We start from the raw sequence: 13531 nt of genomic DNA, 5'->3' as shown, positions 1-13531 counted from the left end.
TCCCAACCGCCGATAATAGTGACACAGCAAATCGAAAACAATCAACCGATACTACTGCAATCCTATAAAATAATCAAATCAATAAGCAAAAAACCGAAAAACTCGTTAATAACCGTTAAAAATAACAAATAACTAATAAAAAAATGGTCGATCAATACGATGACCCATTCATGCCACATAACGTGGCACGATCATCCATATCCTTTATATGACAAGTCTGCATAATTAAACAACTCTTTCATACAGATTAACATGGATGTGGATACGCCAACTACTCCCACGCCAACTGTGCGGTCGGCTACCAACGTGCCACGCACGGGGCCTACCCCAACGCCCCGATCTGCAGCTGCAACTGCCCCTGCAAGCGCACCTGCAACGACACCGATGTCAGCACCAGTTCCTCGCGGTGGCACGCGACCTTCACCGACGCTATCATCGCCGCCTTCAGAGGCACATCGTATACGATGTCCCATTTGTCGGCGCCCACATCGCCTGCAACATTGTGGGATTTTCAAAGGTATGCGACCGTTGCAACGACAACAAGTTTCCCAGGCACACGGGCACTGTCTAAACTGCCTATCGCACAGGCATGGTATTCAAGTGTGTGTCCACGGGTCTGTGCCAAATTTGCTATTTTATTATTTGCTAACGGTGAGTGAAGTTAAAATTAACTTATTAGTTATTGAATCACAGGGTACTATACGTTTGCCACGACGTCTGTGGAGACCCTATAAACTGCATATTAAATGATAAGCATGAGGAGCTGTGTCGATTAAGATATGTCCGTCTGTCTGTATATACGCGTCGCACAGTTTTTGACATATCATTCTGAAATTTTGCACACGTCCTCTTCTTGCTAAGAAGATGATTTGCTCATTTGTGGGACCGCCGATATCGAAACACTATAGCATATAGCTTCCATACAAACTGATCGATCGAAATCAAGTGCATGTATGGAAAACTTTTCATTTGACGAGATATCTTTAAGAAATTAGGCATGGATTATTACCTAAGGCAATAAAGCAATATCCGAAGAAGTTGTTCAGTTTGGATTATCAATGCGTATAACTGCCATGCAAACTGATCGATCAAAATCTCGACCCTGTATGGAAAACTTTTGTATTTGACGAGATATCTTCACGAAATTTGACATAGATTCTTTTCAAAGGCAACGGTACAATGTCCGAAGAAATTGTTCAAATTGGACTACACAGCAGCATATAGCTGCCATAAAAACTGATCTATCGGTTTTCGGTCCTTGTATACAAAGCTTTGGTATCGACGAGATATCTTCACGAAATTTAGGTTGGATTATTGATCAATGCAACGGAATAATAAATAAACGAATAAATTGTTCAGATCGAATTTACTTGCTTATCAAAATCAAGATAAAGATCTTTTTATGCCCGTTTATGCTATAAAATGCACCTGATTCTTGTTTTCAAAATCCTTGGGCAAATTTTAGAACAACATCCCCCGAATTCGTAGCTGAAATGAGCAAGGGCGGAAAAAAGAGGTTCTTCAGATTAATATATATACACATAGATGCCGCTGACTCTTTGTTATTGAGATATTGTATTGCATTTAACGCTCATAAATTTAACAATTATAGATGTGTAATGTTTTGATTGAGTTTTAAACTTCCATTATGCACATTTCATATATTAACACTTTAGTAAATTGAGTTGAACTGTTTTAAAAAATAACCGTCTCGTAAAACTGCCACCAAGCAGTTGTAACATTACTCTGGTCATTTAGGAAAAATATTAATGTAGACATTTAAACTGTTTTAATCAATTATTTTGTACAAACACATGGAAAGGTGAAGAATTTATTGAGCTCGTGGAGAAAAATATCCAAACTGGACGATGCAAGCCGCAATTTGAAAGCAGTAAAAAAAAAAGAAAAAACGTCAAAAAACCAAAGCTATAATACCCTTCACGTATGAATTTTTTATAGCACAAAAGAGTATAAAAAAAGCCCTTTATCTTGATTTTGATCGGTCAGTTTGAATGGAACGATGTTCAGAAATTGCTTCAATGATTTGGATAAAAATCTATGCCGAATATCGTGAAGATATCTCGTCAAATAGAAAAGTGTGCCATACAAGAACTTAATTTTGATTGTTATGTTTGTATGGCAGCTATATGCTGGTCGTCCAAAATCGGCCGTTTCGACAAATGAGTGGCTTCTTGGTGGGAAATGGACGGGTAAAAAATTTCACTACGATATATAAACCAAACAGACTGTCAAATCAACTCAGCTCTCCCTGTTCAGAGTATAATAAAACCGTGAAAATGTTTCCAACAAAAGAGTCAGTACAATCCACTATTCCGTGATATATACATTTTGAGTAAAATTAAATTTATTTAGTCAAAATTATTTAAAATGCTTTTTTTGTAGCCACTTCCAGGTAGGAAATGGAGAGTACGTGGTACTGTTCCTTCGTCTCATTTATTAAAATAAAAAATTTTTCCTTACTTAAATGAAAATAACTTAAGAATCTGCAACATACATTATTTAAAAGCAATTAAAGTGCGTTAATTGCCGTTAGAAACTTCCATGGATTTGAGGGATCACGAAGAATGTTCGTATGCGCAGTACATAAGTTTTGGCCTTAGCATTTCCTGGAAGTTTCGCAGCTCAGTGGTAGCAGAGATTGGAAAATTCCATGGAGATAAAAGAACACAGCGTCGTAGCTTTCTTAGACATAGAAGGCGCTTTCAATAAAATCCAGCCAAAGGCCATATTGAGTGCGCTTAAAGATTTTGACATCTCTGAGCATCTCAGAAAATTAATTGAACATATGTTCACGGTCAGGTCAATTATTTTAACACTGGGAGCTTCAACGATTTGCAGATCTGTCCGAAGATGTACGCCCAAAGGAGGACGTTATCTCCACTTCTCAGGATTGAACAAAATGTTGGTGGATCTGAAAAAGAATAAGGAGGTGCATGTTGTGGCCTACGCTGACGATGTGACAGTTTCGATTAGAGGCAAATTCCCGAATACCCTCACTAGCCTTATGCAGACAATATTAAGTAATATTAGTCGATGGGCCGTATCATGCGGACTAAACCTGAATGCTAGCAAGACAGTGCTAAGCTAGTATTGTTCACTAAGAAAATATTCCAGAAATTGCACCGCCATTATTAAATGGTGCTAGGCTAGCGATAGGAGATCAGGCAAGCTATTTGGGACTAATTTTGAACAAAAAGCTTGGATACTAGGGTAAAGAAAGCAGCAACAGCACTTTACACGTATAAAATAATGATGGGTAGCTCACTGGCTCTATAGAGCAGTTGTAAGGCCGATTATGACTTACGCTATATTGGTATAGTGGCCAATAACGGAAAAGAAATACGCAGTAAGACGTACAGTTAAGCTCTCAGAACAACACCACGCCAGGCGCTAAACGAAATCTTACACTAACTGCCAAGAAACTTGTTCTGTAAGCAAATGGCACAGAAGTTAGCTTTTAAACTGAAGGAACCGTCCTACTAGTCGCCCGTAACAAGGGACATTCTATGATACTTAGGAAGTTCCCGTTTCTTCCCATTAAATCCGGTCCCCAATATTGCCTTCGCTTCCAGAGAAAAGTGGGAAAGAGGTGGGGTGAACAAGGAAGCAGGAAAAAGCTTCTATACGGATGGTTCAAAACCAGATAACCGAGTAGGCGGCAGTGTCTTCTCAGCTAAACTATACACCAAAATCGCCTTTCGCCTTCCAGACCACTGCAGTATCTTCCAAGCGGAGGTCAAACCAATTAAAAAAACACTTCTTGAACTGACATGGAGTGTGATCACAACAAGAAATATATTTATATATACAGACAGCCAGGCGGTTTTGAAATCAGACAAACAGGTAAACGTGGCATGAGTAGAAAATAGACTGCACATGCCGACTATTAAAATTCAAACAGAATGATATAAGAACTCTTGTAGGAGTACCTACAGGCCACTGTCCATAACGACCATTGTAGAAGCTATCAGGAGGTAGAAGAAGAGGAGACCATTAAACATCTTCTATGCAATTGTGAAGGTCTCTATAGGAAAAGAATCGCAACCATCGGCCGAGGATTTCTTGACGACGTCTCGGCGGTTACACAGAAAAAACTTGTCATACTGTTGAACTTCATCAGAAGCACGGTGTGGTTCAAAGGTAAGCGAATAGAGTAGGGGGACTTTGGCCCCGATGGTATTAAAGGCTTAAGTGTGTCGTAAGACAGCCACTCTACCTACCTACCTACCTAATATAAAGCAAAACGAGTGTCTTTTTTTATTTACCCTTTACCCTTTCGTGAGCAATGACGGAAAACCAAAAACAAAAAAATTCCGTGATGATATATGAATACGGAACATGTACTTAATATGCACTTAAATCTTTTATTGTAAATTTAATTTCAATTAAAAATAAAATTTGAAATAATATGTAAATGCTGTATTATTTTAGGTGTTGTGTATAAGTGTGAAATTGTGGTCTGAGAGAGTTTTGCTGTATAAGAGCCCCCCTAATTTTTCATTAGGAACATTTTTGCTGAAAATTGCTTAGTTTTGTTTTAGGTGTAAGATTTTATGATTTACTTATTAATTAAATAGTTTTTAACAAAACCGCTATATGGGGAGTGGGAGGGGTTATAATCCATTTTCAGGTCGGTAGGATGTTAAAAATATTTGCCATGTGTGAAATTGGTTATTATAGCTTTAGCTATATATTTAAGCTATTAGAGGGCATAACTCCTAAACTACTGAACCCATTTTATAGTCTAAGAGCCATTGGATGGCAGACTGTATGTATTTAATGTGTTATTTTGCTTAAAGATTATCCTATACCGACCTTACATTAGATTTGGAGCCACTAAGCCCAGCGAATGTGACTAAGGTAATACATTTCGAAAGTATTTTAACAAATCTGACGTTTGGAAAATTAAAACAAAAATTTCAAATATGTTTTAAAAATCTGATTTTTATATATATTATTTTTAATTATTTTATTAGCAACAGTACGGTAGATGGTAATTTATTATTTACGGTGTAAGTATATGCTACTACTGCAAATATCAATATCAAAATTGGACATATTTAGGTGAAAACCCATATATTGGGACCTGCTCTACCAATTGCAACCAAATTCGGTATGTACCATTATCCCGTCATTCCTATGTTACAGTGTGAAATGGAACAACTAATGAAAATTAATGAGTGCGTTGCTCTTTGTGAATATATATAGTGTGCGATAATTTCATCATTGTACCTTTTATACTTTCCGAGAAAAAAATTCCAAAAAAATCACCAGGTTTTCGGGGTAACAAGGTAGAAACCCCCATAATGCCGAAAACGTGTGAAAGTGGTCTTCGAATTACCCCAACTCACATATTCTACATATAATGATTTTCGTTATTCTAACAATCCATATGTCGATTATGTGGGTCAGTGTATGAGTTATATACAGTGAACCAAACAAAAGGTTGTACAGTGAGGAATGTTTTGACTTTGAAAGGACTTTTCTTTTAAACTATTTCAGCTTTTAAGCTGCAACCAGAAGTAACAATATGAGAATCTTATGTATTTTTCGTGCTCTCATAAAAATTTTAACAATAAATCAATTTTTATGTTAACGATTACAAAAAATTTAAATATATTCTTATTGAGCAGACAAAAAAAAATTGTACATTTACGATGGCACCACTTTAAATGCAGTTATCAAGTAGGTACATTAATTTTTGTCTGGTGTTATTAACGTATGGTCAAAAAGTCAAAATTTATTATTTGATAAGCGAATTAATTTCGTACGTTTGTAGTTATTGAAGAAAAAATGGTGAATGAACAAACATCTCAAGATTTACAGGCTCAGGTAGTCAAATTTGGCAAGAGAACAAAAGTACTCTCGAAATAGGCAATAAAAATTTTGTACGCCCCGCCTGAAAGCAAAGTTGGTCTGAGTATTAAGGAATACCCCATAATATCCGGTGTCGCTTACCCTAAGGAGTTGGAAAAAGGTGGCATCGCAAAACTCCACCCTCAAACTGTTAAGAACTTCTTGATTTCACCCGATTTTAGATTGTATAAACCACGAAACAATGCACAATTATCGAAGAGAAACATTGCGAAACGTTTGCTATATTTTAACGAGTATTTGGATCTGATGGGCGTCGATTTGTATGGCTAAAGGTGGGCTTAGCGCTAAAAGATAAAAAAATTATATACATACTTAGGTATTTTAGCAGGGAGGAAACTCCATTGTGTGATGCAATGGAGGCATAAGGGGTGTTATGGGAGCGAGCAAATGGAGTCGGAAATAATGTAAAAAATGAAGCATTCTGCTCTGCTACCACATTCTCCTCAGAGTCCAGACTTTACTCCCATTGAACACCTGTGGGTCTATATGGAGACAAAGTTACGAGAGCGCACAGTCAATAGCAAAAATGAGGTTAAGGCTGCTCTTCAGGAAATATGGGCTAATATACCTAAATATACCACTCTATAAATAAAAGACTGCAAACCATGATAGAGGGCAAAGGTGTACATAAAAAGTATTAAATTTCCTTGAAAAGTGCTAAGCTGTCAATTTATGAAAACCGTACAAGTTTTTTTTTCGAAAATGGAATTATTTTGGATTTTAGAAAAAACTGGATTTTTAAAAATAAATTTCAATTACATTATCAAATTTTTAATAATTTGGGAAATAAGTCACTTCAAAGACAAACCATCTCCTTTTACAAGTTTTTTTTTTTTTGGTTCACTGTATATACATATGTACACATATTATTGCTTGAAAATAGTACGTTCACAATAATACCCGAGCAACGTCAAAAGTTAGTGACCCAGACCTTTTTCTGAGAGTAAGGAGTTGGTGTAGACCTTGGTCTAAGCCTCATATCCCTCATATAATGAATTTCGATCCTTTAGTTAGCATTTCTCACATTAACTCAATATATGTTTTTAATTTAGCCTATTTGTTTGAGTTTATGTCACATATATCTAATTTAAGGATGATTTTAATATTGTATAATTTTCCCTGACGGGATGTAAAATATACACCCTAAATTTGCCTTTCCTTACGTGTTTTGTTTTATACTCAATGAAAAACTTTACAAATTGCCACAAAATATCCTTGACAAAGAATTGATATAATATTCGACCAATATCAATAAAATATAACGAAAGATCTTTACGGCATGAAGCCGTTCAAATGCAGTATATAATTTCGAGACCTGAACAAGAGAGACCATTAAAATTTTTTTACATGATTTTATTCTATTTGGCACGATTTAAAATTTGTTGGGTTTAAATTTGATTTGTCAGATTTAATTTTGCGAAATATGTTGTTCATAACACAAATGTAGAAGAATGCTCTTTTTGTAGATAGTTTACTGCTCAAAGACATTGTAAATAGCAAAAATTTAGGGGAATTTCCTTTTTATGCATACATGCAAATTTGAAATGTGTTAATATTTTGTAAACTATTAATGCAATCGGAAGTGCTTAGTAAAGAAATATTATATTTTATAGGCAAGTTTGCTTTGAGGGCATATTATTTTTTCGGTAAATGTATAGTTTAGGTCCCCCACATAAGGAGGCCTCAAATAAGATTTTTTTTTTTAAATCGTCTAATTTTTACGCGTAGATTACAAATCCGTGAGCGGAAAGTGAGTTTTTTCAATAATTTGTGTATATTTTTCAATATTTATTTACACACTTTGCACATATCACATATTCAAGTCCCTTAGTTGTTGTTGTTGTTGTAGCGGCAAAATTCTGTATAATTCAGAGCACTTAGCTGTAATTACCAGTTCAGTGTGTTTAACATTTTCGTATGAAAAAAATATACTGAAGAATTACCAGTTTAGTGTGTTAAACATTTTCTTATAAAAAAAATATACTGAAGAAATGTAATAGTCAAAATTTCTTTTGTGCTTTTTCTATTGTTCTTCTGTCTTGTTCTGGCGGCCTTCGGCCGCGCTTCAAAAGCTTCAGTTTAGTGTGTTAAACATTTTCTTATAAAAAAAATATACTGAAGAAATGTAATAGTCAAAATTTCTTTTGTGCTTTTTCTATTGTTCTTCTGTCTTGTTCTGGCGGCCTTCGGCCGCGCTTCAAAAAAATAACCCTGGTCGGTCCTAAATCGGGGTGTTCATAATTCAATCGGGTCAAACTCCTTTCTGCACAATCACCAGCGAAAAGGATTTTGACGCGATTGAATTATGAACACCTCGGTTCTGGACCGACCAGGGTTATTTTTTTGAAGCGCGGCCGAAGGCTGCCAGTGTGGAAAGGAGTTCGACGATCTCCGATATTCGTCCATACCATCATCATTATCGAATCTGTTCTTTCACAATAAAATGTCCAACATATTGGACGAGGGACACTAATAAATTGTACGATTTTTTGGAATACCATGGTTGCATAATCAGAACAATAAACGGTTCATGTTGTGGAGAATTATGCACACTTAGCTCGAAAGGAACAAAAGACGAATTGTTCTTTCGCTGTCGCAAAAGTCGGGAAGTTGTGAAAAATATAAAAAAAAAAATTCGAGTTAAATGTAATTTCACACAATCATTACGGAAAAACTCGTACTTTTCAGGGACACATTTACCGATATCTGAAATTTGCAAACTTGCTTGTTTTGTTCTTTTGAATCCCAAAAGTAAAATTCTTGTTTTGGAAAATGAAATGCAATTGACGCGCGTTACAATTTGTGATTGGTTAAGTTTTATGAGGGAAGTATTTTTGGATTGGCTAGCGGCAGAGAATACGGAAAATATTGGTGGTCTAGGAAAAATCGTAGAAATCAACGAAACCAAAGTGGGTAAACGAAAAAATAATTGCGGTAGAATAATTGAAGGACAGTGGATTTTTGGAGGTATTGAACGTGGATCAGAAAAGTTTTTCGCTATTCCCGAAAAAGATAGAATCTCTGTAAATCTGGAACAATAATTTTAGAAAATATACACGATGGAACAACTATTATATCAGACTGTTGGGCGTCTTACAGAAGTTTAAGCAAAAAAAGTTTTCAATATTTACCCGTTAACCATAAATATAACTTCGTAGATCCGGAGTCAAAAGCCCATACGCAAAATATTGAGAGACTTTGGCGGAACTTGAAGGATAGAATACCCAAGTATGGACGGCGAAAAGAATACTATTTGGGATATTTGGCGGAATTTAATTTCAGAAAACGATTTCCACGACACATTAAACGAAGTTCTTTTTGGCTGCTGGTCGCTTATATAATCCGAGAAAAGATCTCAACCTCGATGATAATTTTCATCACGATGCAGAGTATGAGTAATTATTAATATCACAATAAAAGTGCACTAACATTGATATTTAAATAAACATTTTCAGAAACGTTTATGAAGAAGAGTAAATTCACCAAAAAACTTGAACAATATGTGATTTTTCAAAGAAAAAAATAAAACAATTAATTTAAATGTATCACAATTTTTTACTTTTAATGCATATTTATAAAAAAGGGTCGGCTTTAGAATAACGTCCCACGCTTTCGGGGATAAAACGGGTATGGGCGGATAGAGGAGATCCTCTCAGATCAAGAATATATATAGATATAGCCGCGGGAAACTTATAGTTTTCGAGATATTTACGTTTAAAGTTGAAAATTTCAACTATTTAAAGTACGTATTTTTGCGAGTTAAAATGAATTATACACTTATATTTTTCACTTTTATATCCACTAACACTTGACTAATTCGTTTTTAGAAATTTTTTTTATATTAGATGCTGCAAAAATAGCTTTATTACAATATTTAAATCATTCTTTAATTTTATTAATTTTGACAATAACAAAATGGTTGTGAATGTCAAAACATCAGTGTTGCCATACTAATATATTTTGCAAACGAAGAAAAATAAAATTAACAGAGAGATTGTATCCTAGATACAGGAAACAACGCAAAAAGAATTTCTGCGCAAAAAAAACTTTATACACCCCGGTGTTGGATCGACCAGAGTTATCTTTTTGAAGCGCGGCCGAAGGCCGCCAACGCAAAAAGGAGTTCTGCGCAAAAAAACCTTGATACACCCCGGTGTTGGACCGACCAGGGTTATTTTTTTGAAGCGCGGCCGAAGGCCGCCAACGCAAAAAGGAGTTCTGCGCAAAAAAACCTTGATACACCCCGGTGTTGGACCGACCAGGGTTATTTTTTTGAAGCGCGGCCGAAGGCCGCCAACGCAAAAAGGAGTTCTGCGCAAAAAAACCTTGATACACCCCGGTGTTGGACCGACCAGGGTTATTTTTTTGAAGCACGGCCGAAGGCCGCCAACGCAAAAAGGAGTTCTGCGCAAAAAAACCTTGATACACCCCGGTGTTGGATCGACCAGGGTTATTTTTTTGAAGCGCGGCCGAAGGCCGCCAACCCCAAAAAGGAGTTCTGCGCAAAAAAACCTTGATACACCCCGGTATTGGACCGACCAGGGTTATTTTTTTGAAGCGCGGCCGGAGGCCGCCAACGCAAAAAGAAGTTCTACAAGAAAAAAGTAATATTGTCATAGAGGGTATAACATAATACTTAACATCAATGCTTTGTAATAGTTTATTTCTCTAGGTTTTGGATACCTGTATTTGGGGTATTATCTGTTTTAATTTCTTTCAGTTCAATTACAAAAGATGTCGATAAGGTAACACTGGTTATTTGAAATTTTGCAACCCTTTTGTTATTGTCAGAATTAATAGAATTTAACAATATTTTAATTATTGAATTAAACTATTTTTGAACTATATAATGTAAAATAAATGTGTACAAACGAATTAGTGAAGTGTTAGTGGATATAAAAGTGGAAAATATAAGTGTATAACTCATTCGAAATGGGAAAAATGCGTACTTTAAATAGTCGAAATTTTGAACTTTAAACCCAAATATCTCGAAAACTATAAGTTTCCCGCGGCTATATCTATATATATTCTTGATCTGGAGGATCTCCTCTATCCGCCCATACCCATTTTATCCCCGAAAGCGTGGGACGTTATACTAAAGTTTTCCCATAAAAAAAAATATCGTTTTTTTTTATGAAAAAATTAAACAAAAAAATAGATATATTGAAAAAATTCACTATCCGCTCACGGATTTGTAGTCTACGAGTAAAAATAAAACGATTTAAAAAAAAAATTTTCAGATTTAAGGCCTCCTTAGTTGGTGGACGTAAACTATACATTTACCAGATAAACATTGAAAGTTTTTCTTAAAAAATCCTTATTTTCCACAATTTTAAAACGTTTCAAAAATAAAGAATATGAAATTTGCAAGTTTAATAAGCTCTTCTGTGTACCAAGTGGGATTACTGTTAGTTTTCATACAATCCGTGGATATTAAAACTAAAATATACGTCGAATATAAATGTCCTCAAAATATGTATGTGCAAAATAGAAACTTAAAAATTGAGGTTGCATAAAATCAGTTAAATTTGAAATTTTGTTCATGATACTCTTATCCAAATATATTATTGGTTCATATGTATGTAGTTAGCGGAGATCTTTTTTTTTAAATATGCTCTTCAAATGTTAATTTAAAAGCACGATTTCTTTGCCGCAAGATCTGATAGTATGGGCATATAGAGAAGGTCCTCAGGATTAATAAATGAACACACTTAGTTTTCCCGTCTCAAACTTATAGTTTTCGAGATATTTGTATTTAAGGGTAAAGGTAATGCTCGCTATTTCGCTCCGTTTAACACTTTTTGCACATGTTCTTTTGAGTTGAACTAGTTTCTCCACTGAGGGCCTTCGGCCGTGCTTCAAAAAATAGTCTTGGTCGGTCCAACACAAATTTTAGATATATTTCAATGTGTGCAGTGTAATTAAAAATATGTCAATGTGTGCAACGTGTGTTTAAACATAGTGAAAGAGCGTGCATTAACTTTAATATTTTTCAACTTTTAATACAAATATCTCGCAAACTATAAGTATGGGGCCGGTGTATGTGTATACACTTTTTAATGCTGAGGACCTCTCTATACATCCACACCATCAAATCGCAGCGCCAAATATATCATAATTTTGCCAATAACTCGATTATGCCGTTAATTCAAAAGGTGTTTTATTACATACTCTAATTCCACTATGGTAGTTTAAAGTTCACATTATCTTCTAGTTTCCTAAGATTATCCAATCTACAATATATGTATAATGCAAGACGTAAACAAAAGCTTAAACGAAGCTCAGATATTGATGGGCAAACTGCGATAAAATATGAACTATTTATCGAAATATCAAGACCATAATCTAAAACTAAAACCATAATCGATCTGTAGCTCCTTTCCATTACATATTGTGCCGATCATGGATGATAGAACAAAATCGAACAGACGATAAAGTGCCCGAAGCAACTAGACAGCGAATTCGTAGTTGCCAGAATGTTCTAGAGGCGGAGTTATGTTAAAGATGTACTATATAAGGGCTGCCAGATTGTGCAGCACACACAGTTCCAGTTAGAGTGTTGTCGTGTTAAGAGCAATTGAGACATAAGCAAGCAGTTGTAAGCTCGAATAACAAGCAATAAGTGCTAAGTTGTTAAAATTAAAAGTAAAGATAAGTGTATAGCCATTAAATTGTGACTTTTTCAATCCAGTGATAGAACTCAAGAGTGAGTTACAAGATAAGGGATATATCGAGAAATCTGTTACAATATTTTTATTAAAGTATTATTATAATCAAATTTCTTCAACCAGTATGCGACCTTCGCATAGATATTTTTTTATAGTCAGTTTTGTTATATAAATTTTTATTATTTTTAGATCGTGTTATTTTAACAAGAAGATTACATATCCGTGAGCGGAGGGGAAATCTTTTCAGTAGCTTATGTACATACATATGTATATATACAAAAGTATATTTAAAACAATTTGCATACATTTTTCAAGTAACTTAGTTGTTGTTGAAGCAGCAGAATTCTGCAAAAATCAAATCACTTAGCTGTTATAACAAGTTGAAGAAAACCGTAAATTTCTTGTGAAAAAAATACTGAACAAATGTAACAGGCGCGATTACGATTTCTTTTGCTCCGCGATTTGAGGGTATGGACAAATAGAGGAAATCGTCAAGCGCCTTTCTGCTTTGGTGGCCTTCGGCTGTGCTTCAGAACCTGGAAGGAAAATAAGAATTATTAAAAAAGTGGACTTTCCGCTCACAGATTTATAATCTTCGCGTCAAAATAAAAAGATTAAAAAAAAACTATAACTTTCGAGGCCTCTTTCTTTGGGGTACTCAAACTATATATTTACTAAAAATATATGCATATGGAGCAAATTCCTAAACAATATTCAATTACTAATCTTATAATATTTTTTAACTTTTCCTGCAATTAGCATACACAAAAATACAAGATTTTCGTACCTATTATCTGAATATTAATTTACTCATGTACAGAAATTAACCTCTGTATTAACATTGAGAATATTATCACAAAATAAATAAGAATTCATGATCATAGATCGACTTTAACTTTAAGTAAAACCGAGTAATAATTAATGGAAAAATTAAAACCAAAAATATTAAAATTTCCACATTTTGA

The 13531-nt window shown here is 34.8% G+C and overlaps 1 protein-coding gene across 7 annotated transcripts in view; it reads right to left on the bottom strand.

The window, feature by feature from the left end:
* Window positions 1-12229, bottom strand: part of Tre1 (Trapped in endoderm 1) — a 92557-nt gene extending 80328 nt beyond the window's left edge. Inside the window, exon 1 of one of the 7 annotated variants that reach the window (XM_036370872.2) lies at window positions 12070-12229. Coding sequence is in view for 5 of the 7 variants with exons in the window: in XM_036370877.2 (XP_036226770.1) it covers window positions 9030-9040 (11 nt within the window). In the remaining 2 variants the exon portion in view is untranslated. Of the gene's footprint in view, window positions 1-9029; window positions 9321-12069 lie in introns of those variants that run through there. The other 6 variants (XM_070109963.1, XM_036370877.2, XM_070109962.1 and 3 more) reach the window with 6 other exon arrangements.
* Between the last annotated feature and the right edge of the window lie 1302 nt (window positions 12230-13531).

The sequence above is a fragment of the Bactrocera oleae genome, chromosome 5 (genome assembly GCF_042242935.1).
Source record: "Bactrocera oleae isolate idBacOlea1 chromosome 5, idBacOlea1, whole genome shotgun sequence".
NCBI classification, from domain to species: Eukaryota; Metazoa; Arthropoda; class Insecta; order Diptera; family Tephritidae; genus Bactrocera; species Bactrocera oleae.
The sequence above is the reverse complement of the archived record's forward strand: the minus strand, read 5'-3'. Positions and strand labels throughout refer to the sequence as shown.